A 24,073-nucleotide genomic window follows, 5' to 3' on the forward strand; every position below is an offset into this window, starting at 1 on the left:
AATGATTGCAGAATTTCTTTTTTTGTACCGCGAATGCAACATTGAGTTTGAAACGACGAAATTGTGTAAAGAATTGACTGGAGAACGAGTAAATTGTGTAAAAGAACTCGTGCTAAAAGTCAATAGTCTGACAAATGGAAGTTTCCCCCATGCAGCTGGCATGTTACAAAAGAAACATCCAAATGTCTCATAATACTCCGTGCGTTGCATTACAACGACTACAAAAAGGCTTTTATACATGTTTATTATTGTTTCCACGTTGTGTATAAAATGTTCCTATGTTGTTTTAGGAAGCGTAGGCAATGCTTTGTGTTTTGAAACGGCTTAACGATCTCAGTAAGTAGCAATAACAATTAACACGGGACTTAGGGTAATAGGTAAGTATGTACTTAGGGTAGGTCATGTTGAAAGAGCAAAGCTCAGTGGTTAGAGAAGTATTTTGGTACAAAATGTTCTGCCACAGTCTAGTTTTTTGAATCTTACCGCTCTAGGAAAGTCGTGTGGCTGCCCCCGTGCGGTTTCTGCGGTGCCGCGGGCAAGAAACGCGGCCTCGAATTTGCTCGCAGCGCTGTTCTGCGGATTCACAACAATTTGAACTTTTCTTGTCAGGACATAAGGTCCAAAATAATTGATAAAATTTTGCTCGTCTTCATTTTATTTATTATATTTAGTTCTCTGTGAGGCTTAGTCACAGTGCTTCGATAGATTGTCGTTCCTATTCCGATACACTAACGCCACCAATAAAATAACTTAAGTGATACTTTTCGTGGTTCTTGATACTTTACTCCACTCTTGCTCTAGTAAGTTTGACACGTTCATCCAGGCATTATACGAAACTGTTAATAGTATGTTACGTATACATTTTGCCTTCAATATAAAACAATAGATATGTTTGAGTGGTTGAATGCACCTTCGGTCGAACTCAAGGAATCGTACTTCTTAATAAATTAATGTGTTGTCGAGCAACAGTTCGTCTGTAATCTTTGAACAGAATGCTAGAAAATCTTTTTAATCCAACAAATTAATGTAAAACCTTTCAAAAAATTTCTACTTTCAATATTTTCAAAGGACCCAGTTTTGTATGTATTTAGACGTATTGTATTATATGTATTTAGACGTAGTAAAGGAGGGTTCCTATTTTATTTAAATAATACCGTACGTTTATGTAAATAATACCGTCCTAATGCCATTTTGATTGCAACAATGGTATAAATGCTAGCGTGGCAAGGGGTCTTTAGATATGAACACACATATGTTACGTCGTGAGATCCAACGTTTCCCCTTTTGTGTAAACATGTGTTTCAAACTTGGCCACTTTTACCAACATTTCGTGTATACGTTAACTTAACAAGTATCATTGCACTTCGTTTAACCTACATTTACAAAAAGGTTCACATTGCTGACGTGGTGGTTGCGTGCAAATTCCAGTAATATCGTGAAATAAGTGCAAATACCGACTGGTAAATGTGTTACTTTCATTTTGCTTGCATGTTACATGCAAATTTTCAACAATTTTGTTTGAAACTCCGGCCGCGAACGGTCTAACTTTAAAAAAACTGCTTTAATAAAAAAATCTTAAACGATTTAAATATTGTAGGTGAACGCTACTTATTAACGATTTCTTTTAAACAAAGTTTTAACAAGGGCCCCTACAGGTCGCAGGCGAAAGTGGAAGGCGAAAATATTTCTGTTTTTCTTAAATTAAAAAGTTTGCAATAAGGATTTGGTAAGTTGGAGTTTTTGTGCTTTTGCAAAAACCCTCCCTTGGTTGCAAAATAGGCTAGAAACGTTTCACAAAGTCAACGACCATTCGAAAGAAGTCAAATCATTTTTGGATTGCTGGAACTAGAAAACTTTGTTGTAAAGAGGCATTTCAAATCCATTTTCTCGTTTTTCTTTTAACTTATCATTGATTGGTTTTAGACTGTTTTGTTAACATTAAATAAGAATGTTCGCAGAACTCTTTCACATGGTCTGACCTGGATTGGGCCAATCGAATTCGCAATAGGTGGAATGGGTTCAGGTGGGCGCTTGTACGGGTTCGAGGTCATTCTCCGTGAGTGTCTAAAGTGGGTTACATTTACTGTAATACCCACACACGTAGCGCCAACAAATAAAATCATGTGGAGGAGTAACTTAGTAAGTCGCACAAAAGCCAGGTTGTAGATCTAGTCATTTCAATTAATTACCGACCATCTTCAGTTTACGAGTGCTCCTATTGTTCAAACCAATGCGGAAACTAAACGGGAAACCTTTAAACTGAAAACTAAAACACAAAGAAGAACGCGAACGAATCTGACCAAAGAAAAATAGATTTTTATTTTCTGTAAAAGTTGTGCAGTACGCGCAATGAAAACTTGGCGTGGTCGTGACGGCGAGGCGTCGGTTTCTGCCGCCCACGGCAAGTTGCCGCGGCGGCACGCGATCGCGTGATAACCAAAGGGCACACTACAATTACAGCGGAATGACCCATGCTCATTCAGCACGCGAATGTCGCTATTAAAAAGAAGAACCCGAAATTGGCATGTAAAAATAAAAGTCGGCAAGGTCCCGCGTGTTTCGCTCCGAAAGATTGATTTTCTTATCACGCAACGTGTTAACTGTCCGTATCGTACGTTGCTGTGCAGGGTTTAACCCTTTTTAGAAGTGGTAATAATTGAGAATCTTTTTTACCTCAAGAAAAAAACTGGTTTTACAAGTGATTAAAAGAACTCTAACCTAATTGCCTAATCTTAATTGCCTAAAGTTAAATATACTTTTCAACTTATTTTATTTATTATATCGATCCATGGGTGCCTATCTATAATAAAAATCTATAATATTTAAGAAAGAGTTTAGATTAAGGGAGGTTTCCATATCAAATGTATTGCAATTTTCAAATAGTTCAGAGAAAAAGTTGTAAGTGTCTTTTGTCATCCTAGAAAAACCAGTACCCAAAACAGCTTTCTTTCCTTTTAACTCCAAACTATTTTGATGTTATCAATACGTCTTGTGTACTTTGTAAATAATTATCCTAATTAAATAATACTACCTCGGTTAACTGTTTTGTGTTAGCGTACACAACAATAATTGGCTTGACCTACTTATGATCTATACATATAATAAATCTGTAGAAAAGTAATTTTTGTACATTGAAGAAATTGACAAAAAATATAGCCAGCATGTTAAAGAATAACTAACAGAACCCATTTCCATCATTTTTGTAATTTTTGTCTGTTTGTCTGTTTGTTCGTTCGGGATTCACGTAAAATCTACGAATTAAATGCAGACAATGCTTATATACAAAAATTCTACGTAACTTGGGGTATTATTTAGTTTTTGTTTCATCGAAATCGATTCACTTTATCAAAAGATATGATAAATTTTGTGAATTCAAGATGTAAAATATTACGACACACAATCTATTTGTCAAAACTGTACATTTGAATGTTGTACTTATATTAGTTGATCGGCCTATTATTAATCTTTACACAGAAAATCACACCTTTATAAGTAACTTCCGAAGAAAAAAAAAATGAAAATTTTGTTTAGCCAAGGTTAAAGTAGCTCCATCTGTGCTAAATCTGTGGTAAATAAAATACATCAAATTAGTCAAAGGAGCGAGGTGGTAAATGACAATATTACCATACATTCTTTATAGAGGATTATTATTTCAACAGATGGAGTTGTGTATTTTCCGTAATTCACCATATTTTAACACGTTGTGTAATTTTTGGATAGACATTTCAATAGTGTTTGTCAGTTTGCCGTGCCACATCAAAATCCAACTATAATTATTACCTTGATGAAAAGAAAATTAATAGTTCTCAGCCAAATTTAAAACGGTGCCATCTAAATTATTTTTTGAACATTATGTCAAAAATGATGACTTTAGTGGAACAATTAATTATCGTTTAAAGTTACAGATGGAGTTCATATCAGGATTTTTTCATAAAAATAGTTTAGCTTATCTTCCACTAATGTGGTGGCCTTAAAACAAATTACTTTGAGTGATTATTTTTTCTGATGCAAAATATGTAAACTTAATCCTAGAAGAAATGAGGATCTGTCTCTCGCAAGCGCTGCTAAGCGTGAGGTAGGTAATGTAGGATTCTGTAGCTTTAAAAACAAGAACAGATACATATGCAGATAAGAAATGGGAGCTTTCTCTATTTAATACCATACACACGTAAAATGCTTTATGCGTCTGAAAACGTACAAATTACGCGCCGCATACCAGAGACATGCTTACTTTCAACTTCTGATCGCAAGTACACTGTTCACGATTACGAACAGTCTCAGTACGACCCGAGCCAAGTCTAAAAAAATACCTTTTATATAAAACTAAGTTTGATGTCATTTAATCACAAATCTAAAGACAGAATTGTTCTCTGTTGCAAATCCTATCCACCTATACCTATCCTATCCTAATCCAGAATGCATTGCAGGTGTGCATAGCACAAAAACCAATGGTATCCTATTCGAGAAGTCAAAAGAGTTGATCTGCCAACGTCGCCATCAGAATTACATTCATCGTTGAATGAGGTGAATAAATTTTCAGAAACCACAATAACAGTAGGAGCCAAAGCGTATTATCGCTTCATAGAGCTCTGATTGGCCCCAGGTGACCAAGTCAGGTCTGATTTGTTCGTTCATCAGATCTTTGAAAGTGTTTCGGTGGATACTTACTGTCGTCCTGTTTACGTGTGACACAAAATATACGTCCTCTGCAAGAGCGAAATTTTCCCGGTGTGCGGTAGTGACGCACAGTATACAACACTTATGTTTCTTTTGATTTGCTGGCTCCACCAAGAAATGACAGATTGCGAGCGCACATTTTTAAAATCTTGGCAAAACTGCAGGTTTCAAGTACAAACACATGAAGTGGACTCTCACAGATACGTACATTTTGCCTATTCGTGAACTAATGCAAACATTTCGGTGGAGTCCCGGCTTAAGCCACCACATTAGGCGTGCGCGATCCTCGGGCGTGTGAGCAGCGCGGGCGCCGCGCGTGCGTCGCGAGCGCGTTGCATGAGCGTCGCGTTTTGCTGCCCTGCGGCGTTTGCAGGGCGCTCGCGGCGCGCACGCGCCGCTCTCCTTGACGTTTAACTGCTAAGGCGTTTAGCGAGCGGCGGGGATAGCGGGCGAAGAGGTAAATACGCAACTTGCACTCTTCACACATGCCGCAGGGCAGCAAAACGCGACGTTCACGCAGCGCGCTCGCGACGCCCGCGCTACTCACACGCCCGAGGATCGCGCACGCCTAATGTGGGGTCAGCCTTACCATAGTGAGTAAGTGAAACTATCCTACCCTATGCGCCTGCTGATGATGATGACTCATTTTATCATCCATCCAGCTATTCCCCAACTATGTTGGTGTTGGCTTCCAGTCACCGAATCTGTTTGAGTACCAATATTTTGCTTGGAGCGACTACCTATCTACCTATCTTCAATCCTGTCAACTACACAAGACGATATCCATGGTAAGACTGACAGACTTTCTGGCTTCTGATTAGTCGCAGCAGCTGCAGAAAATTTACAAATGAAAGCTTTGTCAGACTCAAAGCATATAGACATAGATTATAGCTGTTTCCTGTGAAAATTACGTACGCACCATCATCATCATCCTCCTGCCCTTATCCCAATTTTATTTGGGGTCGGCGCAGCATGTTTTCTTCTTCCATACTCTTCTATCTGCCGTCATCTCACAAGTAACATTCTTTCTTACCATATCTACTTTCACACAATCCATCCATCGTTTCTTTGGTCTTCCTCTTCCACTATATCCGTCCACGTTCATACTCATCACCTTCCTCACAACATGACTCTCATCCCTCCGCATCACATGCCCATACCACGACAGCCGGTTTCCACGCAGTTTTTCTGATACCGGCGCTACTTTCAAACTTCCTCTTATATACTCATTCCTCACTCTATCCATTCGCGTAACTCCACACATACCTCTTAACATTCTCATCTCTGCCGCATGCAATTGTCTTTCATTAAAATTACTTACGCACCATACGTAATAATTTTCCAAATTGGCTGACTAGATCCAGAGATATTCACAACGTCACAAAATTGACTTCTTTCGTTTAGATAAATGGTCACATCCACAACACAACCTTGATCAATGAATCTATGCTACTGCTAAGTCATCATCCTCCGAGCCTTTTTTCCAATCATGTTGGGGTCGGCTTCCAGTCTAACCGGATTCAGCTGAGTACCAGTGCTTTACAAGAAGCGACTGCCTATCTGACCTCCTCAACCCAGTAACCCGGGCAACCCGATACCCCTTGGTTAGACTGGTGTCAGACTTACTGGCTTCTGACTACCCGTAACGACTGCCAATGATGTTCAATGACACCTATGACATCTATGCTACTGCTAAGTGCTAATCCTAATTATACTGTCACGTGAAAGAATGCACCTACGGGATAAGTAGTATTTTGACTATTCTATATTGCCCACGCAGACGAAGTTGCGGGCAACAGCTAGTTTTCAATAAAATAATAATACATACGGGTACCAAAGTATTATGTTCCTTGAAAATAATGTATCTTATAATTTACAGTGTTTTACGTGATTTAAATTATTTTGAATCGGGTCGTGAATATTAATATGACTTTTATTTCGGATTTTACTCAGTAAAACTATACAATAAAAGGCTATAAATGTATAATTTTAAAACCAATGTAGGAAGTGTCATTATTTCTTCTTAAATAACTCTTATTTTTAAGATGTACCTAGCATTTAAAAACAGGCGTAGTTACAGACAAAGGAATACTTAAATAAAATAAGATACAAGTCCAAGACCGTCCGAAATAAATAACGAAGGCTGTTAGCGAAACGGGTAAGCAAAGACTGGAAATCCCTAAACGGCTTTACTCGTAAATCGGAGATATAAAAATAAAGGAAATAACATCTTCAATATATATTTTACTAGCGATATATCCCGGCGTCGCTCGAAGATGAATGTATATTTTTATGGTATTTTATGGCAAACAAGCTTACGTCACTTGATGGTATAGCCAACTGCATCTGTCACCCATATGTTCTTGTTGAAGTCGCTATAGAAATGGATAAGCATAGGTATATGGGTCTATCAAACTAATTTAATACACTTTGACATTTCTATTCGTGGTCGCAACTTTTGACTTTTATCTTCATGAAACTTTCAATCAAGCAGGGTTATTCAAATATCAAAATAGTATGGCGATCCATAGAATCTATTTTCTTTGATTGGGCATTTAGTAGCTTTGTGCAAAGCAATACACTGTTCTTGGTAACTAAACTATACATTGGGTCACAACTCATATGGCAAACCAAATTGATTATAAATAGGTGTACATCAAACGAATCCTCTCATGATAGGTTCTTTGTTTTAAACAGTTCAAAGATCAATACTGTTTAATCCATGGCAGCGTTTTGAAACGCAAAACAATGAATAACTACATATTTTGTTATCTGATAATACGGATAATGTGTTTATTACTAACTACATGCAATAATTATCGTGTTATGAGTATTAGGACGATCGCGAATCCGCTATTGTTTTGCACATGAAATTATTATTATTTGGATAAACGCGACAATGGTTTTATGAAATGACGCTGTGAAATATTGTGAAAGAGACAAAACTGTATTCTGTAGGTTATCACTATAATCCACCACACAATATACTATGTTTCGAACATATCATCCTCCGAGCCCTTTTCCCAACTATGTTGGGGTCGACTTCCAGTCTAACCGGATGTATGTTTTACAAGGAGCGACTGCCCTATCTGACCTCCACAACCTAGTTACCCAGGCAACCCAATACCCCTTGGTAAGACCGGTGTCAGGCTTACTGGCTTCTGACTACCCGTAACGACTGCCAAGGATGTTCAATGACAGCCGGGACCTACAGTTTAACGTGCCATCCGAAACACAGTCAATGGTGTCTAAGATATACTTATGCTACATACTATGGCTTCGGACATCTCCCAACAAAACTGACGGAATTCTTTCAAAGAATATGCCTCTGTCTGCATTTACTAGACATAAATTGATTAATAAATATTCGGAAATAATGGGTAGCTTTTCGGAGTGAATTGTGTTAAAGTAGAAAATTTTAATAGAAAACAAACAATCCTGACATTTCCCGTATTCTGAAAACAGTTAATACCTTCTTCTCGGAAGAAAATAATAAGCTTTTGTATGAAAACGAGTAAAACATTCTGAATTGTATAGTACAATGAGTATTTTTATACCGATTCATGTGAACAATTATGGTCTTACTACAAAAACTTAAACATGTGTCAAACACTTGCCTAAAAAAAGTTTGGCTGTAAAATCGACCTTATTTCAACGTCATAACGTCATATTTGTCATTTTTTTTGACAGGTGTTAAACTGACGTTTAAAAGTTTTTGTCGTAAGACGGTTAAAGTTTTCCAGTACTCTTGTGATACTAACACGATATATATTGTTCAAAAGTCATTCATTCACGAACATTCATCACACTTTCTTTACTGTAGTCGGCTAAAATAACAGAAAATAACACAGATATAAAAGTATCTGCGTAGCGTGACGAGATTGATGAGTTACCCTCCAGCGATTAGTAAGTAATTAGAGTGCCACAGAAAAAAACATGTTCAGTAAATCAAGATAATTTTAATTACCAACAGTATTGTTGTGATTGGATTTGTATCATTTCTATGTTTACGAGTACGATACCTGGAAATATTAATTACATTTTGATTATGCTTTTAGTCCTGTTGTTTTTTTCATTTCATGACTAATGGTTCGTAGTACTCATTCTGTTATTACTCGTTACTATACAGATACAGTACATGCAATGATACGTAAAAACTACTACGCATTTCCACACTGCTACGATTTGGCTACGCGGCGTGGCTACACTGCTACGCAGCTGGAGTCAACATTATCGGCATGTTAATACTGCTATTTCGGGCAGTTACTAGGTTTCTACGAACTATGATTAAAACACATGCATAGGTCAGGTAGGTTAAGTCTATTTTGGTCGTACGTATTATTAAGGGGAAGCGGTCTCTAAATTGAATTCAGCATAATGTTAAAAGGAAATAACTTCGAACTAACTGCTATACTTGTCAAGTTCTAAATATAGTTTTTTTCTATGAAACCAGAACAATATGTTTTCTAGAGTATACAACTTTATATGGCGTATGTCTTGTCTTGTCTATCTACATTTAATATATGTGTTTCAAGATTCTTTCCTTGTACATTGTTGAGTAGTTTTTAAAGGTTTTCCTGTTTCTGAGTATAATCTGTTGATCAAAGTTCCACCGAGTAAAGGAATACGCTAGAATCTGACTCTCATCAATTAATTCTCAGAAACTGTGCTTATATAAGTAAAATAATAACTTAAGAAGTTTGTGTATAAGTTGTTGCTTTCTGTTATGACACCTATTAGAGGTATAGTGTCTCAGACAAAGCTTTCCAATTAAAACAAAAAGATCGAGTGTGAGTTTCACTCGCGCAGGCACTGAGTAACGTACTAAATATTTTTCCAACGAAAACATACAATATAAAATGTTTTCAGGGATGAATTTAACTTTGACGTCATTAATTTATGAGTGTTGTTCAACTCCATGTCTTTAAAAGTTACTAAGAAAATAGGTACTTAAAGACAAACAAACTCTATAAACGCTACATCTTCAGGTTGCAATTAATAATCATAATGAAAAAGACAAGCGTTTTCACGATTGCAATAGCAATCCCCTGTTGCAATAAATTACGGTGCTCTCACAAATGAAACCTAGTTATCAATTGGCAATTACGTCAATTAATTTACAAAGTCGGTATTGCAAGGCAATCAATATGAATGACAGCTGACCCTTCTGTTCCCTTTAATTTGCACTTAAGCCATCTATTTCAGATGTCGTTGGGTAACATTAAGCCTTCGATTTAGGTGACGTCATTAGCTAACATTTTACCAAAGCTTAACATTTTTTCCCGAGCAGGGATTTACTTTTCTCCCTCTCAGATTTGTTACAAAGGTTTTTAATATTACTACAAAAATAACTGAAGGCCAAAAGTTGACGTTAAGCTTTTGAAGGCATACGTGTAACGGAATTAATACAACTTTTTGCAACTCGGGTAAAAATTAAAAATATGGTTTGAAAACTTTTAGTTGGCAATATTTTTGCGCGTTCATTTTACTTAAACTGTAGTGATATATGGATGTGTCTTGCGTAAATAATCACAAATTCCTCAAAATAATTGAGTTGAAGCGTAACATCTATTCATACATGCTTGCAAACTGACGTCAGATATAAATACTAGCAGAATTTACTTCAAACGACTTACATGAGTCTTTATTACACAGCGTTTCATAATTTACGACCACTTTAATATTTTTACATAAAGTATATCTTTGGTTTCAGATGACGCGATCTTTCCTCGAGCGAAGCATAGTGAGTATTTGAGGTGAGTTGGTAAATTAGCGCAATCGATCATCCGCCTCATTCCGCGGGCGTCGCGGCGCCCGAACCAACTTAATCGACATTTAATGTGATATTTTTTCCATAAACTATACAGAGACCGGTTTGAGTGAATAAAAAATTACACTCAAAACGGTCTCCGCTAGTGTTCTCGGTTAATTTTTAAAGAGCTTTCTTTTGTTTTCTTAAGAAAATTGAAATGTTTAGAGTTTGAAAAGTTTCTTAAATTATTCAGAGAGGTATTATAGAAGGATTACTCATTACGGAAAAGGAATTGGAAGTGTAGGCCGTCGTTTGCTTCCGTAAGATGTGTATAAACCCGTAGAAAAACAGCATAGTTAAACAGAATATAACCGTTATTCGCAATTTCCATAATTGAGATTTTTTGACAAATTAAAATATAATATTAGTTAAATTAAAATTCTGTCTGACCCGAATTAACTGCTATCAACTGTAAATTGAGATTGTAGAAGAGATTATGTGCTCTACCGTATTTGTATTGTGTTAGCTCTTAACATGTGTTACAGTGTAGGTATGTAGTTTTCGGAATTACCTAGTACTAGAGTAACCTAGCTTGGCGCCGCTTCCTAGAAGACACACCTTTCTCACGAACGGCTAAACGTGTTGTTGTATATTGATTAACGTACCTTTGATGTGGTGCTGGCTTATAATGATTACATCTTGAGTATGCGTACCTAGCAAGAAATCTAAACCTTTCGCAGGTCTTAGAAACTCTTCTGCAGCCGCGCTATTCTTTGAAACAGAAAAATCTAATTAGTGTAAAATGTAATATTTAAGTGTTGATTGAAATATTATATAAACTATTATTATTACGTTTAAATAGAAATAGTTAATTAGTGAGTACGATAATAGCTCTTCCTGCCAATGACTCTGACATTCCCACGAGGTTTAGATATTAATTGAAATACTCGCGTATAGAAATCAGAGAGTGTTTATTTGAAACTAAACAATAATATTTTAACATTACATAGTTTATGAACGAATTTCAATATTCGTCCATGATAATTGGTTCAAAACAGTAAAATAAGTGCCTTTCTGTCAGTTCCATTTTGGATATTGACCTGTTCTCGTTTAAAAACTAAACAGATAAATGCATAAACGCTAAAATTTTAAAAAAATGGACCAGTAAATAAAATAGTAAAAAAAAGGTTTTAGCTCACTATTGATCTAAAACGTAAAACAATAACTAGAATTCCATTTTAGACATTATGACGTTTCAAAAAAAAAAAAAACAACCAACATAAATGTAGCTCTAAACGTTTTGTGAAAGCTTTTTGTGTCAGATTTCAGTTTATTTGAATTGCAATTACAAGTGGCCAGCTTTTTGGATTGTGATTTTATTTATATAACAACAAGCATTATATATCGGGTATCTAAAGTAAGTGCTATGTATCATGTATGACCGTATTTCATTGGAGGCTTCATGCACATGCGAGCTAGACCCCTAAATCTTAAGCTAGCTGCAACTTTCCAGTTGAAGTAGAGAAGTGTAACTAATCATATAAAGTGGTACGTTTAGAGGAGTAACGAGCAGCCTCCTAGTTCCAAGTAAAGGAAGTATTTCGCCTCAAAATTCCGTACAATAATGCTTGTTCGACATGTACTTACACTTATTTAAGTACATGTTCGAGCCACTCACTTTGTACTCCAGCATTAGCAACCCTTTACCATCTTCCGCGTCGTTGATATCGTAATTGCTTTCTGAGACGTAAAATATATGGAGTTGCCCAAAATCTTATTTTGAATAGTCAAGCAGATTGTGAATTCCTAGAACAAAGTCTTCCTTACTTGTTTTACCAGAGAGGTACATGGATACCTACATAAAACCGTTTTTCAAAAATAAAATTTTATTGTTTGAATTATGTGTACCTATTAGTTTAACTAAGTAGCGAAACCGTATGGTGCTGTTACTTACTTCAAATAATTGAAAACTTTTAACATTTAGTGTCGTTTGTTATTTTGTACAATATATCTCTGATTATAAAGTACCTATTTGTAAGTTGCCTTTATTGGCTACTACATATCACAATATAACTAGAGAGCGAAACGAATTTTTGCATACAAAAGCAGCTGATGGCCGGGATTAACATAATCCAGGGTACATTTCGATCGGATCTAGTGACACATGGCCTTTTTTATGACTCTATCTGCCATATGCTGGCTTAGCCTGGGTATTCATTATAGTACGCACATAATATCTGCCTAAATGTTAAAAAATAAATACCAATTTGTTAAAAAAAAAATCAGTTCTTTGAGAATTTAACTGGCATTATAATGAAAAGTGTAAACTCGAGGAAGACGTCGGGATCTGTCGTACGAGCTTTCTCTCAAACATGACGGGCTCAAGCAAACTGTCAAATGTTTGAAAGCACAGAGGGTATGCGAAGACGTAACGCGCAGGAATGAAATATAAAATCCATGAGTTCCACATGGTTTTATGGTCCGAATCTAAGGGCCGTCACAGCATGATAGTATCCTATAAAACAAATGTTGCCATTTGCGGATAAAATTCGACACGCACGCTCAACAAAAGCCACGGGAATATGGTGCTGACCGCTGGATCCCCTATTGAAGATTATCCGCTTCGAATATCCGATTCGATAAATTCTATGTTGTACCGCTCAAAGTGAAGATTAGGTAAAACCAATATGTGATCTGGGAAATTTCCCATTCCGTCCTGAAAGTGTAGGAAAACAGCGTTCAGAGCAGAGCAATACCATAAGAGTTAACGGCGGGAGATGCGTTCCTATGGTTTTTACTCGTTGTGTTTTTAGTGGTCGTACCACCAGCGTGAGCTAAGTAAGATGTTACTTTTACTGTTATGTAGCCGTATTGACGCACTTCACGGAAAACATTCAAAGGCTCGGTTTTCCACTTGACAATAATAATATCATAAATGTATTTTTCAACAGCACTTTAAACGTGCATGACTAGGATTTATAGTAAAAAGAGCCGAGGCGAGAAATAGGTTGTGTTTGTTTTTGGTAGATAGAAAAAAGTTATTAATGTTCCATCGAGCGGGTGTATATATTAGACAAAGAACCGTTTACAAAAAAGATCTAAAGTGACTCTAGAGATCTACGCACAAGCTGAGCTATTATCCTCTAAGGTAACTACAATAAATAATTACAATGATAAATTACTAAGCTTTCGTGAATTTCATAAGTTATTTTCCGCACGAAAGCCTGCATACATTTCTGACATAAACAGATGGACTAAGTTGTTGTGGCTATGTTTATGTAAATGTGTATACGCTCACGTATTCTAAGATTGAGCAATAAGTGTCAACGCTAGAGGAAGGTGGGTATTCGCGCTAGATTGCCCCTCTCGTGTTTGTGCTCCAGTGGGGTGTCGTCAAGACATTAATGACTTCGTAATTATGAAAATAACGATTTCGCTCGTCACGCAAGATTGTAAACTATGTACATATTTGTTCCACTACGAAAACTAATTGAAAATTACAAGGATGGAAATTACAATGTTACGAGCGAAGACAAGTTGCTAGTCCATAACTTATAATGGGGAACATGAGATTATTGGTTCAGGAAATACAAATATGGTTGGTAAATATTGGTTTAGTTTGTTCAATATTTATATATAAAAAATGCTGTTTGCCTTGCGGAACCGTAGGTACATAGCATTGATTGATTGGTTTCTAATGTGTTGGTATTTTGTGAAAGTTATGAACAGTGTTATTATTTACACTGACTTAAATACACCTATTATAACGAAATAACAAGTGCTATTGTTGGGGGTTTTATATAAAACATAATTTATGCGGCTTTAGTTCAATGAACCTCTTATACAATTACATATTTATACAATTACTACACATGTGTTATTTTTTCTCAGTGTCCGCTAGGGCGTCCCAATTTGTATTCGATTATTAGTATATGAAACTTAAAATGACAAAATGAAACGTTACAAAGGTTCGCTTTTACTTCTCTTCAGGGAAAACAACCGTTATATTACAACAAAAAAACATAAGCTCTGTTCATATTTCACACCTTTCATTCTACAATATTAATGGAGAAACTTTATAATGAAAATATATTTGCATATATAAGAGATAATGGAAATATTGGGTGTAGTTACCGCCGCCCTACTTCTACTGTTTCGCAGTTGTTTTAACTTGATTAATTTAGTATGAACTAGATGTAAAACCAGGTGCTTTACTGGAAACATAGGTTTTGTTAGAAACCGCTTTATAATGTTCTAAGAAAATAAAGTATTTAATTGTAAGGTTTGTGTTGAACAATTGTTTACAGAATTAACAGATGTTTTAAAACTTTGGGCTCTTGTATCATCCATGTAATAATGTTGTGTTTTTTGTTAAATTGTGTAAGTTTCGAATTGCTTACTTTTAATTAAGAATACCTACCTCAAGCTTTATATAAAAAGAAGTAAATGTTTCATCACATTTTAAGAGCATTATTAATTTCTTTATCACTTCTCTGATTGATATTTACCTATATTAGATTATCAGTATAATGAATAGCGAGTAAAACAAATATTTTATCTTAGAACTTTCTGGAAAGCGGAGCTAGGTTAAAGACGGATTTCAGCGTTCAAGTTTATTTGGTCAGTCGTATTTGTTCACAGCTTAGCTCTGTGTACATCTAAGTCAGTTCGTGCAATCTCGATCAGAACCCTAAGGACCTTACAACCTATTAGTATTCTTTCTTCGTTCACTAGCAGATGAATTTGTCCGTCGTCATCAGCCTGTCGGTCTGTTCCAATAATGCTTACAAAGAAATTTCCCCTAAAATGTTAGTACGCACATATTGCACAATAGGGTTACGAACTTGTATGGGCTTCCTCTTATTTTGGCCCGCTAGGTGATTCGGATCGAAATGTGCCGACGAATGTACCTTATTCAGAATATACAAGAAAGAGTATGCAGGCCAGCAAAAAGTATAATTTTAGTTAAAAAAACACGAATAAAATAGATATCTACATATTTTCACAGTTTCAATATACCCACCAGTTTTGATTAATTTGAAATAAAGTTGCAAACTTTGTTATCTTAGTATTAATAAACTTGAACTTCGCTAGCTGAAATTTATTATTCTACTATGATATACATAGGTATTTATTTTACAAACGTGCACCTAAATAAAATACTTAGATACGTCCAGTGAACATTTACAATAATATTAGATCTATTCCGTAAGCTCGCTTGTTACCAAAAATAAATAAAATCGCTCCAATATTATTTCCTCGGGACTATTTATTATAGCTTATAACAAAGATTTATTGTTTCAATTTGGAAAGACCTTCCGCTATAAAATAACAAACATTTATTACAACAACTCGTAAAGATAAGTCCCTCCTTACTATTTTTAATGGCGTTTGGCCTTCTGAATTTATATAATATTTAATTATACTAGCGTTGCCGTAGAAACCAGAAGTGCCCTCTCAATATTAAACAGAGAATAAAGAAACACAACTATTCACCTTTCGAATAACAAGAAGTGACCCACGGCCCGTACACAAAAGTAAATTAATTTTAACGTCCCACTAAAAGAGGCACAATGAGTCCCTTATTTTTCCTCGGAGGCCTGAAATACCCTCAGGATTAATCTTAAACAATTGTGACACTTTGCCTACTAGCAAATTATCTCATGAATTGGAAGTGACCGATGCTATTACGTGTGAAATTATTGAATAAGTTCCCGCGCTACCTTTTTGTAAGTACAAAATTTTTCACGAGAAAGTTCCGGATTATTGGAGCAATCCAATTGATTTTAAATTATTCACAGAGTTTTGTGGACTTAGGGATGAACCAGGGGTGATGTGTATTAAAAAAAAAACCCTTTTATCTAAAGGGTGAGTTTTTTGTTTGGAAAACTGTCAAATGATTCGACATTAACGTTTATTACAATGTATCAGCACGCTACGCTAGGATTATCTGCCTATAGATTTCCAGTTAGTGTATTTTAACCATAAATCTAGTACTGCGTCAGAGGGCAGATTCAGTTCGGCGTAAACGACTATCAAAGGATTAAAATGTGGACTAGCTTTGGCCTGCAATTTCATTATTGGACATAAATCGTCAGGACGTTTATTTACCCGTCCTCTATAGTTTTATAGGATCTTTATAGCCGAAATGTTTATTTTCGTTCCGTAAAAAACTGTTAATAGAAAAACAACATGAAACAAACAGTGTTTGTGAGCTACAGTTTATTAATAGTCCCAAGATAGCTATTTAAATGAGTACATCGTTCAGAGTGAACCCTTTTGCTGTGTATGTGTGCGAAGTATACGACCTCGTGTCCTACATTGCCCCCGCGGCATGCAGGCCTTATAACACGTGGAATCGAATAATCATACATTGCATATGAGGTACTCGTACGTGAATGAAACGAAACACGCGAGTGTTGCGTGATCGGAGTGGCAGCCATTAGGTGTGCACGTCGAGCCATAGAGTTGTGGGGGTACAGTGCGCTACAGATTTGTTGCGGTGCAATTAGGCGTGCCGTACAGTCGGCAGCGGCACGAGTTCAAGGCATATGCAAATGGGGCAGTGATTTGCGAAGGACAGTTGATTTTATGCATTGTATCTAAACTGCGATATATGTGACGTCGTATTTAGTAGCACTGACAGTGAGTTGTCGTGCACGTTTTCGTTGTCGCGACTTCATTTCATGCTTGGTTTCAAAGTGTTTTTCAATCCCCGCGGGAAATCACTTTGATTTACCGTAGTTGCGGAAACATACCGCTATTTTGAAGATATTCAAACATCTGCCTACTACTTAATCATTATCTGAGTGAAATACGTTCCTCGTAAAGACAGGTTTTTTCGTTTTATCCGGATCTTTTTTTTCATTCGGCGTCCGAGAAATGGTAAAGGACATTTGCGATCGAAATAAGGGAAAATCTAACGCTAATGGTAGGGTCCACTTTTTGAGCACTCATAGAGCACTTTCGATTTAATGATTGGTGAGAGTGTACTTTTAGTCAGAATAAGCTTCTACGCGTTATTCAAGGAAAAGGACTTCAGATAGAATTCTATAAGATTCTAATCACATTGAAACCTTTAAAAGTGTAGCAAAAATCCTGTTAGAGCGATAATGCGAACGTTTGTTTGAGAATATTGCTATCACCCGCACGTTTAGCGAAAAAAATGGTGATTGTAGCATTTACTCCAACCTAGTTACCTTTTACGCCACCCACAGCGAAAGATTAGATTCCTTGCGGAAAACTACTGAGCACACAAATATTCGCATTAACATAGGTAGACAAAATATTTGTATGTTCTCTTACGGAGAATTTTGCCTACAGCTTCTAGGTATTATTAACTAGCGAACTAGTTGGTACATAAGTAGGTATTAAGAGCACTTAGGTGCCTATTTTAGAAACGTTTTAGATAAAAATAGTTAAAGTTATTATTATTTTATGTAGGTTATAAGAAGGTATTGTTATTAATAACTATGAATGTGTCTTTTCTAGGGCCTAATTTGTAGTTGCCTGAAATAAAGGTATGAATGAATAAAATAAAAAGGATCTACCTATGTTTGTATATTAAAACAGGTCGCTTATTGTAAACTAGCTGTTCCAACAGCATCTCGGGGATACTACTTCCCACAGCCGGATAAAAACTAACCACCTTTCTCAGGCATTTGTAGACTTTCTGTATTCTAATTACATATAAATCAGTTGAGTAGTTTTGGTGTGCATCTTCGACAGACAGACATACAGAGCTACTTTCGCATTTATACTATTAGAGTCATGTCATCTACATAAGTTACAAAAGCATGTCAGTATGAGGCATTGTTGTGATTGAACGAGTCGAGTATAAGTCTCTTCGATTTGCTTTTGTGTTGCAAATAGTTGCGGCCACTTCTAAGGGCTTAGGTTTTGAGGGGTCTATGCCCATAACGGTCCCTTAAAGCAATCTAGAGCTATTTCTTTCTATATACATACAATAGTTATATTATTTTATATTTGGTTTTAATATCCATTATGCAGAATTGTAGACTCCACTCTGAATTGACGGTTACAGGTGTCGCTAGCACCGTAAGTAACATACAATATCGAAACAGCAATTCTATAGAAAGCTTCATTGTCACATTTTATCGGAAACAAATAAAAAACAATTATGCTCTCGAGAGTATACCGATAAGTGCGCACGGTAACATTGAGTGTAATACAATTTCTTACCTGAAAGCATTGGTTGGAAACATCGCCAGACAAGTTGAAAGTTCTATTTAACCATAACAGCGGGGTTGAACAACAATGTCGGTATTTAGGTGCCCGAACTGATAACAGTATTTGCATAACAACCGCAAAGCTGTAAAGTAATATTTGGCACGAGAGCTTACCTCTACAAAGTCGTGGTGAGCTCCATTCGATCTCATTCCTTGTCTATAACCAACATATCGTATAACCTGCAAACCTTAGTTTCATTTTCATTAACAACCTCCATATAAAACGTTAATGGCATTGTCAAGTACTGTTAGAAACCACTATGTAGTTTATAACAAATATAATCTCCACGAGGCTATAGCACTGTCTTTATATTATGATTCTATAGTAACCTCTATAAACTTCAGGGTATGGAACCATTTTTTTCCTTTTTTCGGTCAAGCTGTAACGACATAAAGTTTATAGCCAGCCGCAAAATGTAACTAAGTAGGTATCTAATAAAAATATTTTTGTTGACGGCTAAGATATTACATATAAAATATTATTATTACTGGCCCCTCTAGGTAGTAACATAGAGTAGGCGTGAAGTAAAAACAAAATCTGAAATAGCACTTGTCCAAATATCTATGTTTAGATACCTAAATGGATAAAAGTTCGAACGTACTCTATATGTTTACGTCTTTCTACGCAATATGTGTTTTTAAATAATATTCATACCATATTTTTCATTTAAAGACTAAAAGTCCTGACTTTCAGGACTGAAACTAATATTACTTAAAGCTACAATTTTAGTAGCTTTACATTTACTACAATTTTATAGGCATAGTTATGTGAGTATAGCATAATTAAAGCGAAGTGTTTTTCCGCAGGGTGCCCTTGGTTCGGGGGATGACGCTGGGCGGTGAAGACGAACGCCGCGGCGCTGGGTGAGCAGGCGCAGGGGATGTGGGTGCTGCTGGTGCTGGCGCTGGCGGCGGCCGCGTCCGCCGACTGCCCGCGCCACTGCGAGTGCAAGTGGCGCAGCGGCAAGGAGTCCGCGCTGTGCGCCCGCGCCGGCCTCACCTCCGTGCCGCCGCGCCTCGACCCCACCACGCAGCTGCTCGACCTGGCGGAGAACCGCCTGCCCACCGTCCGCGACGACGCCTTCGCTGCCGCCGGCCTACTTAACCTCCAGCGCCTCTATCTCCCCGCTTGCAACGTACGGACCATCAGACAATACGCTTTCCGAGCGCTTGTTAACCTCGTCGAATTGGATCTCTCTCGCAACCGTCTGGAAGCAATACCTTCACATTCGTTCGATTCAATCCCCGAGCTTAGAGAACTGCGGCTCGGTGGTAATCCCATTACGAAAGTTGGGGACGAATCCTTTATAGCACTCCCCCATCTAGTTCGCCTTACACTTAGTGCTTGCAAAATAGCCGAAATAGAGCCTCGTGGTTTCGCAGGACTCGAATCTTCTTTGGAATATTTGGAGCTTAGTAAGAATAAACTTCAAGTACTTCACGTGGCGGTCTTAGCACCGCTGCGGTCTTTAAAAGGCTTGGAGCTAGCAAGTAATCCGTGGGAGTGTACTTGTGCTCTGAGACCCATGCGAGATTGGATGATAAGAAAGAATGTCCCAGCAACAGTGGTACCCGACTGCGCATTGCCACCACGGTTAATGTCTCAATCTTGGGATCGATTAGATTTAGAGGATTTTGCATGTCATCCAGAAGTAAGCGCAGCAAGTCAATTCAAAGGCCTAGAAGGTGATGAAGTGACACTGGTTTGTCGAGTGAGTGGAGTGCCTGCACCGAGAGTTAGATGGGTCCGAGCGGGTCGTCTACTTGCCAACACTACTTCAAATAATGTCAATTCTGGTAGAGCTTTTATGTTACGTAGTGAAGGACAAACAAGTAATTTAACCATAAAATCGGCAGATTTGCAGGACGCTGGGTCTTACACGTGTAATGCCGAAAATCGTGCTGGCAAAGCCGAGGTTATTTTAAGTTTAGCGATAGAAAAGAAACCAGAAAATAAAAGTTTTGGTGGGCGCGCACTGATGGCCGGGATGGCCGTGTCAGCAGTGATAGTGTTAAGTTCGTGTTTAATAGGATTGTGTGTATACGAGACTCGTAAGAAAAGACAATTAGATAGATGGAACGAACAGATAGTGACAACTAATCATCGCGATGATAGTTACGATAAATTGGAAGCGAATTTCAAAACGAATGCTGAAGTGCCACGGGTGATAGCTTCTGATAGTGCTCGTAAAAGAGGTGACTATAGGAATGTGCCATCACATGACCCAGAGGATGAGTTCGAGGGGTATTTAAGAGGCGAGGCGCGGGAGGAAAGGGAGTGTTCTGTGACGCCGACGATGGAGGCAGGGTGGCGCAGGGCTGACTTTGAGCCGCCAAACTCAAGGGGTAACATTCCCGAACGAGATCTACACATACCACGGTTCAGCGACTACAATTTACGGTAATTCAATATTTCTTACGTAATTTATGATAATTGGTTATTTGATCTTGCCTATTATGAAATACAATCTCTATAGCATAACATCTTGCCTTCCTCAAGAAATTCAGGTATTTTGATAGATTGATACACCTGCTACGACATTGATTACAGTTTGTAAAGCTTAGAAATATCTTAATTTTTATGCAAAGACGGTTTACAAAACGGTATTTTCCAAGGACTTTGAAGGTACTAGTATCTCTATTGTTCCAAGTTAATAGTCACAACGAGTATTCATATTTTAAATGGAATCGAAATATACATTTATGTAAAGCATCAAAGACTTTGACATCGTTAAATCTCAGTTTTGTGACGGTAGCGACTAGAATACATATTTACGAGTACCTATACCTATTCAGAGTCGCAGAAAACAATAACAGATAAGGGACAATATGACTTGTTCGAAGTGAGATGAAGTTTTACTGCGGTGTTTGCGAATTCTATCAATATAGGACAATCAGAAATGTGTTCGTCTCGTTAACAAAAGGATTATTACCTTCAATATAATATTTTATGTTGTAACGTAAAGCATATTTTGTGGTTGGTGAGAAATTTGAATAGGTAAATTATATTAATGTAGAAGATAAGATCCTAACGTGTATGAAAAAGTAGGATTGGAAGTTTGATTTAATACATTAAACAGAGTTGACAATCCTATTTGGTCAATAAACGTTTATATGTTGGGTTTTTATGTCTGTAAGGGCTTATGCTAAGCCAAGTGCCTAAATCGCAACTGATTGCGAACCTACTACAAATTAACGTGGGTCGTGGGGCGAGCTCGTGATGAAAATCTCCCCAAACCTAGAGAGCACGAGAGAAAATTAGTTCAGTAATTATTGTCTAATCCTCTTGGTTTAGTAGCTTAATGTCTCAGACAGAGAGGTCTGGGCTTCAATCGGGGGAAGGAATAATGTTTATTTTGTAAATTCTGAATAGTTCAATTGTCTTTGTTCGTCTTTGGCTGACGAGTACAGTGATTGTGCCAATCTTCTCTCCATGTGTGTATAGTTTCGATTAGTGAGGCAGTCGGCTGACTGCTGATTGCTCCGAGCCCTCTGGCCGCTTGCAAGATATTGATTTACGCAAAACAATGCAACGGAAAATACGTATCGTCACACAGTCATTATTTTCCATTGTTTTATTCTATTCCATTTCCATGCGCCATATTTTAATTAAACCCGTTCGTTGTTTCAGATCTGATGCCACGTCAGAGTCAGTGCAGAGCTCCAATTCTACGGGAATGATGAGTGCCCATGTAGAGATATTATCTGAAAACAGTCGGTTTAACAACAATGGGCGCACATGTCCACGTACGCGACCTCGCGAGCGCCTCGACAACGACCTGTCTGGTAGTGACAGCGAAAAGAATTACCCCGACCTCATCGAAATGAGTGCTCTAGGAACCTCCTCGTACCTACGAAGTGAAATGAAACATGATCCATACTACTTTTATACAATACCGCGAAAAAAGGATGGCGATAGTCGTAGTCCTCTCCTTAATAGTCGGAGAAACAGTTCCGGTGCAGACTCTGCTAGTTTTTTGGATAGAACTTATGAAAAAAGTAGGCAGAGATCAGGCAGGAGGTCGAATAGTTTTTTAGATCTTTCCACAGGTGGAAATAGAATTCGCCGAAATCCTAGTCTCCCGGCTTCTCCTTCAAGAGAGCAACCTACTGTGCCCTCCGCCACACCACTTCTCGACCTTTCCGGGTTACGGGATTATTCTCGGACGGGTCAACCTATTGAGGACTTTGATTTCCGAGCTTCACAGTTGGAAAAGTTCCTTGAAGAATACAGAAGTTTGAGAGAACAACTTTCAAGGATGAAGGAGACCCGGGAGAATTTGCAACGCAACCGGGCTTCTGACAACGACGAGTTGCGGTCTATACTGAAACCAAAGCCTAGTATAGCTGTGACAGAGACCTCGTCCTCGGTGGCTTTAGCAGATGCTGCGTCTCCGCTGGCTCTAAGCCCCTCGGAGTACAAGCCTTCACAGCCGAGACCTGAGTGGTTGACGTCATTACTATATCGTAATTAAGTAGATGTTTTGTAAATATTATCACGTCTGATTTAATAGACGAATATGTGATCGGACATTTATAATAATCTACTAGACATTGGATGACTTGTGATTAAAGTGAACCAATAATGAATTGTTAGAAAGTTAAGAACTTGTAAATAAATGCGTTCATATTTGAACTGATGTTGATAAGTCATTAAAAATAATTGTTTGTAAGAAAGTGAAAACATGAAAGCATAATTTCAAGTTGAAATAAATCATTTTCAATGTCTAAATTGTTTTAGTAATCTATTGTAAGCGGAGCAAGTATCAAACATTCTGAAAGGGTAAGTATCAATGAAAGAAAAATAAATCCTTGGTGTCAGCACACCTAGAATGTACGTTGAAAGCGTTATCACTGTAAAGGGAATTGAAGAAAGACGTTTGTTCGAGCGTGGGATGACAAGGTTTCATAAATAATTTAGCTGAACAGGTGAGTTATCTGAATGCTCAAAATAAAAGTCTTAAATTGCTAATAGTATTAAACGTCAAATATGTTAAATGTAAATAATATCAATCAAATGTTACATAAAGGTACGAGCGGGCCCACCTACAAACTTTTCCAACTTACGTGGGTGGGTAAGCGGATAATACATTCTAACTTTCCCCAATTCCAACATCAACATAAAAACGTTTTAAAGAAAATTTACAACTCCTTCAAAGTCGTTTATGTTTTTTTTTTAATATTTACATTGGGGAGAAAGGGTAACACTTATGGTATGTCTGCGCCTTTCTCCTGACTGGTTTTGGGTTGGGGAGGTATTGTGGAGGGGTTTTAGATGTTGTGGGTAGTTTGAGGAGGGATATGTTTTATCAATTATATATAATATATACATACATAATAAATAAAATATAAAACTAAATTTACGTATATGGTACAGAAATGATGGGATGATGTA

The 24,073-nt window shown here is 37.3% G+C and overlaps 1 protein-coding gene across 2 annotated transcripts in view; it reads left to right on the forward strand.

The window, feature by feature from the left end:
- The window catches only part of LOC110371662 (uncharacterized), a 46,811-nt gene extending 23,006 nt beyond the window's left edge, over positions 1-23,805 (forward strand). Inside the window, exons 2-4 of one of the 2 annotated variants that reach the window (XM_021328011.3) lie at positions 10,391-10,433; positions 19,486-21,079; positions 22,310-23,805. In XM_021328011.3, coding sequence (XP_021183686.1) covers positions 19,560-21,079; positions 22,310-23,153 — 2,364 coding nt within the window. In that variant the 5' untranslated portion in view covers positions 10,391-10,433; positions 19,486-19,559 and the 3' untranslated portion in view covers positions 23,154-23,805. The remainder of the gene's footprint in view (positions 1-10,390; positions 10,434-19,485; positions 21,080-22,309) is intronic. The other variant, XM_021328012.3, reaches the window with a different exon arrangement.
- Positions 23,806-24,073: the final 268 nt, after the last annotated feature.

Source organism: Helicoverpa armigera, chromosome 13 (assembly GCF_030705265.1).
Source record: "Helicoverpa armigera isolate CAAS_96S chromosome 13, ASM3070526v1, whole genome shotgun sequence".
NCBI classification, from domain to species: domain Eukaryota; kingdom Metazoa; phylum Arthropoda; class Insecta; order Lepidoptera; family Noctuidae; genus Helicoverpa; species Helicoverpa armigera.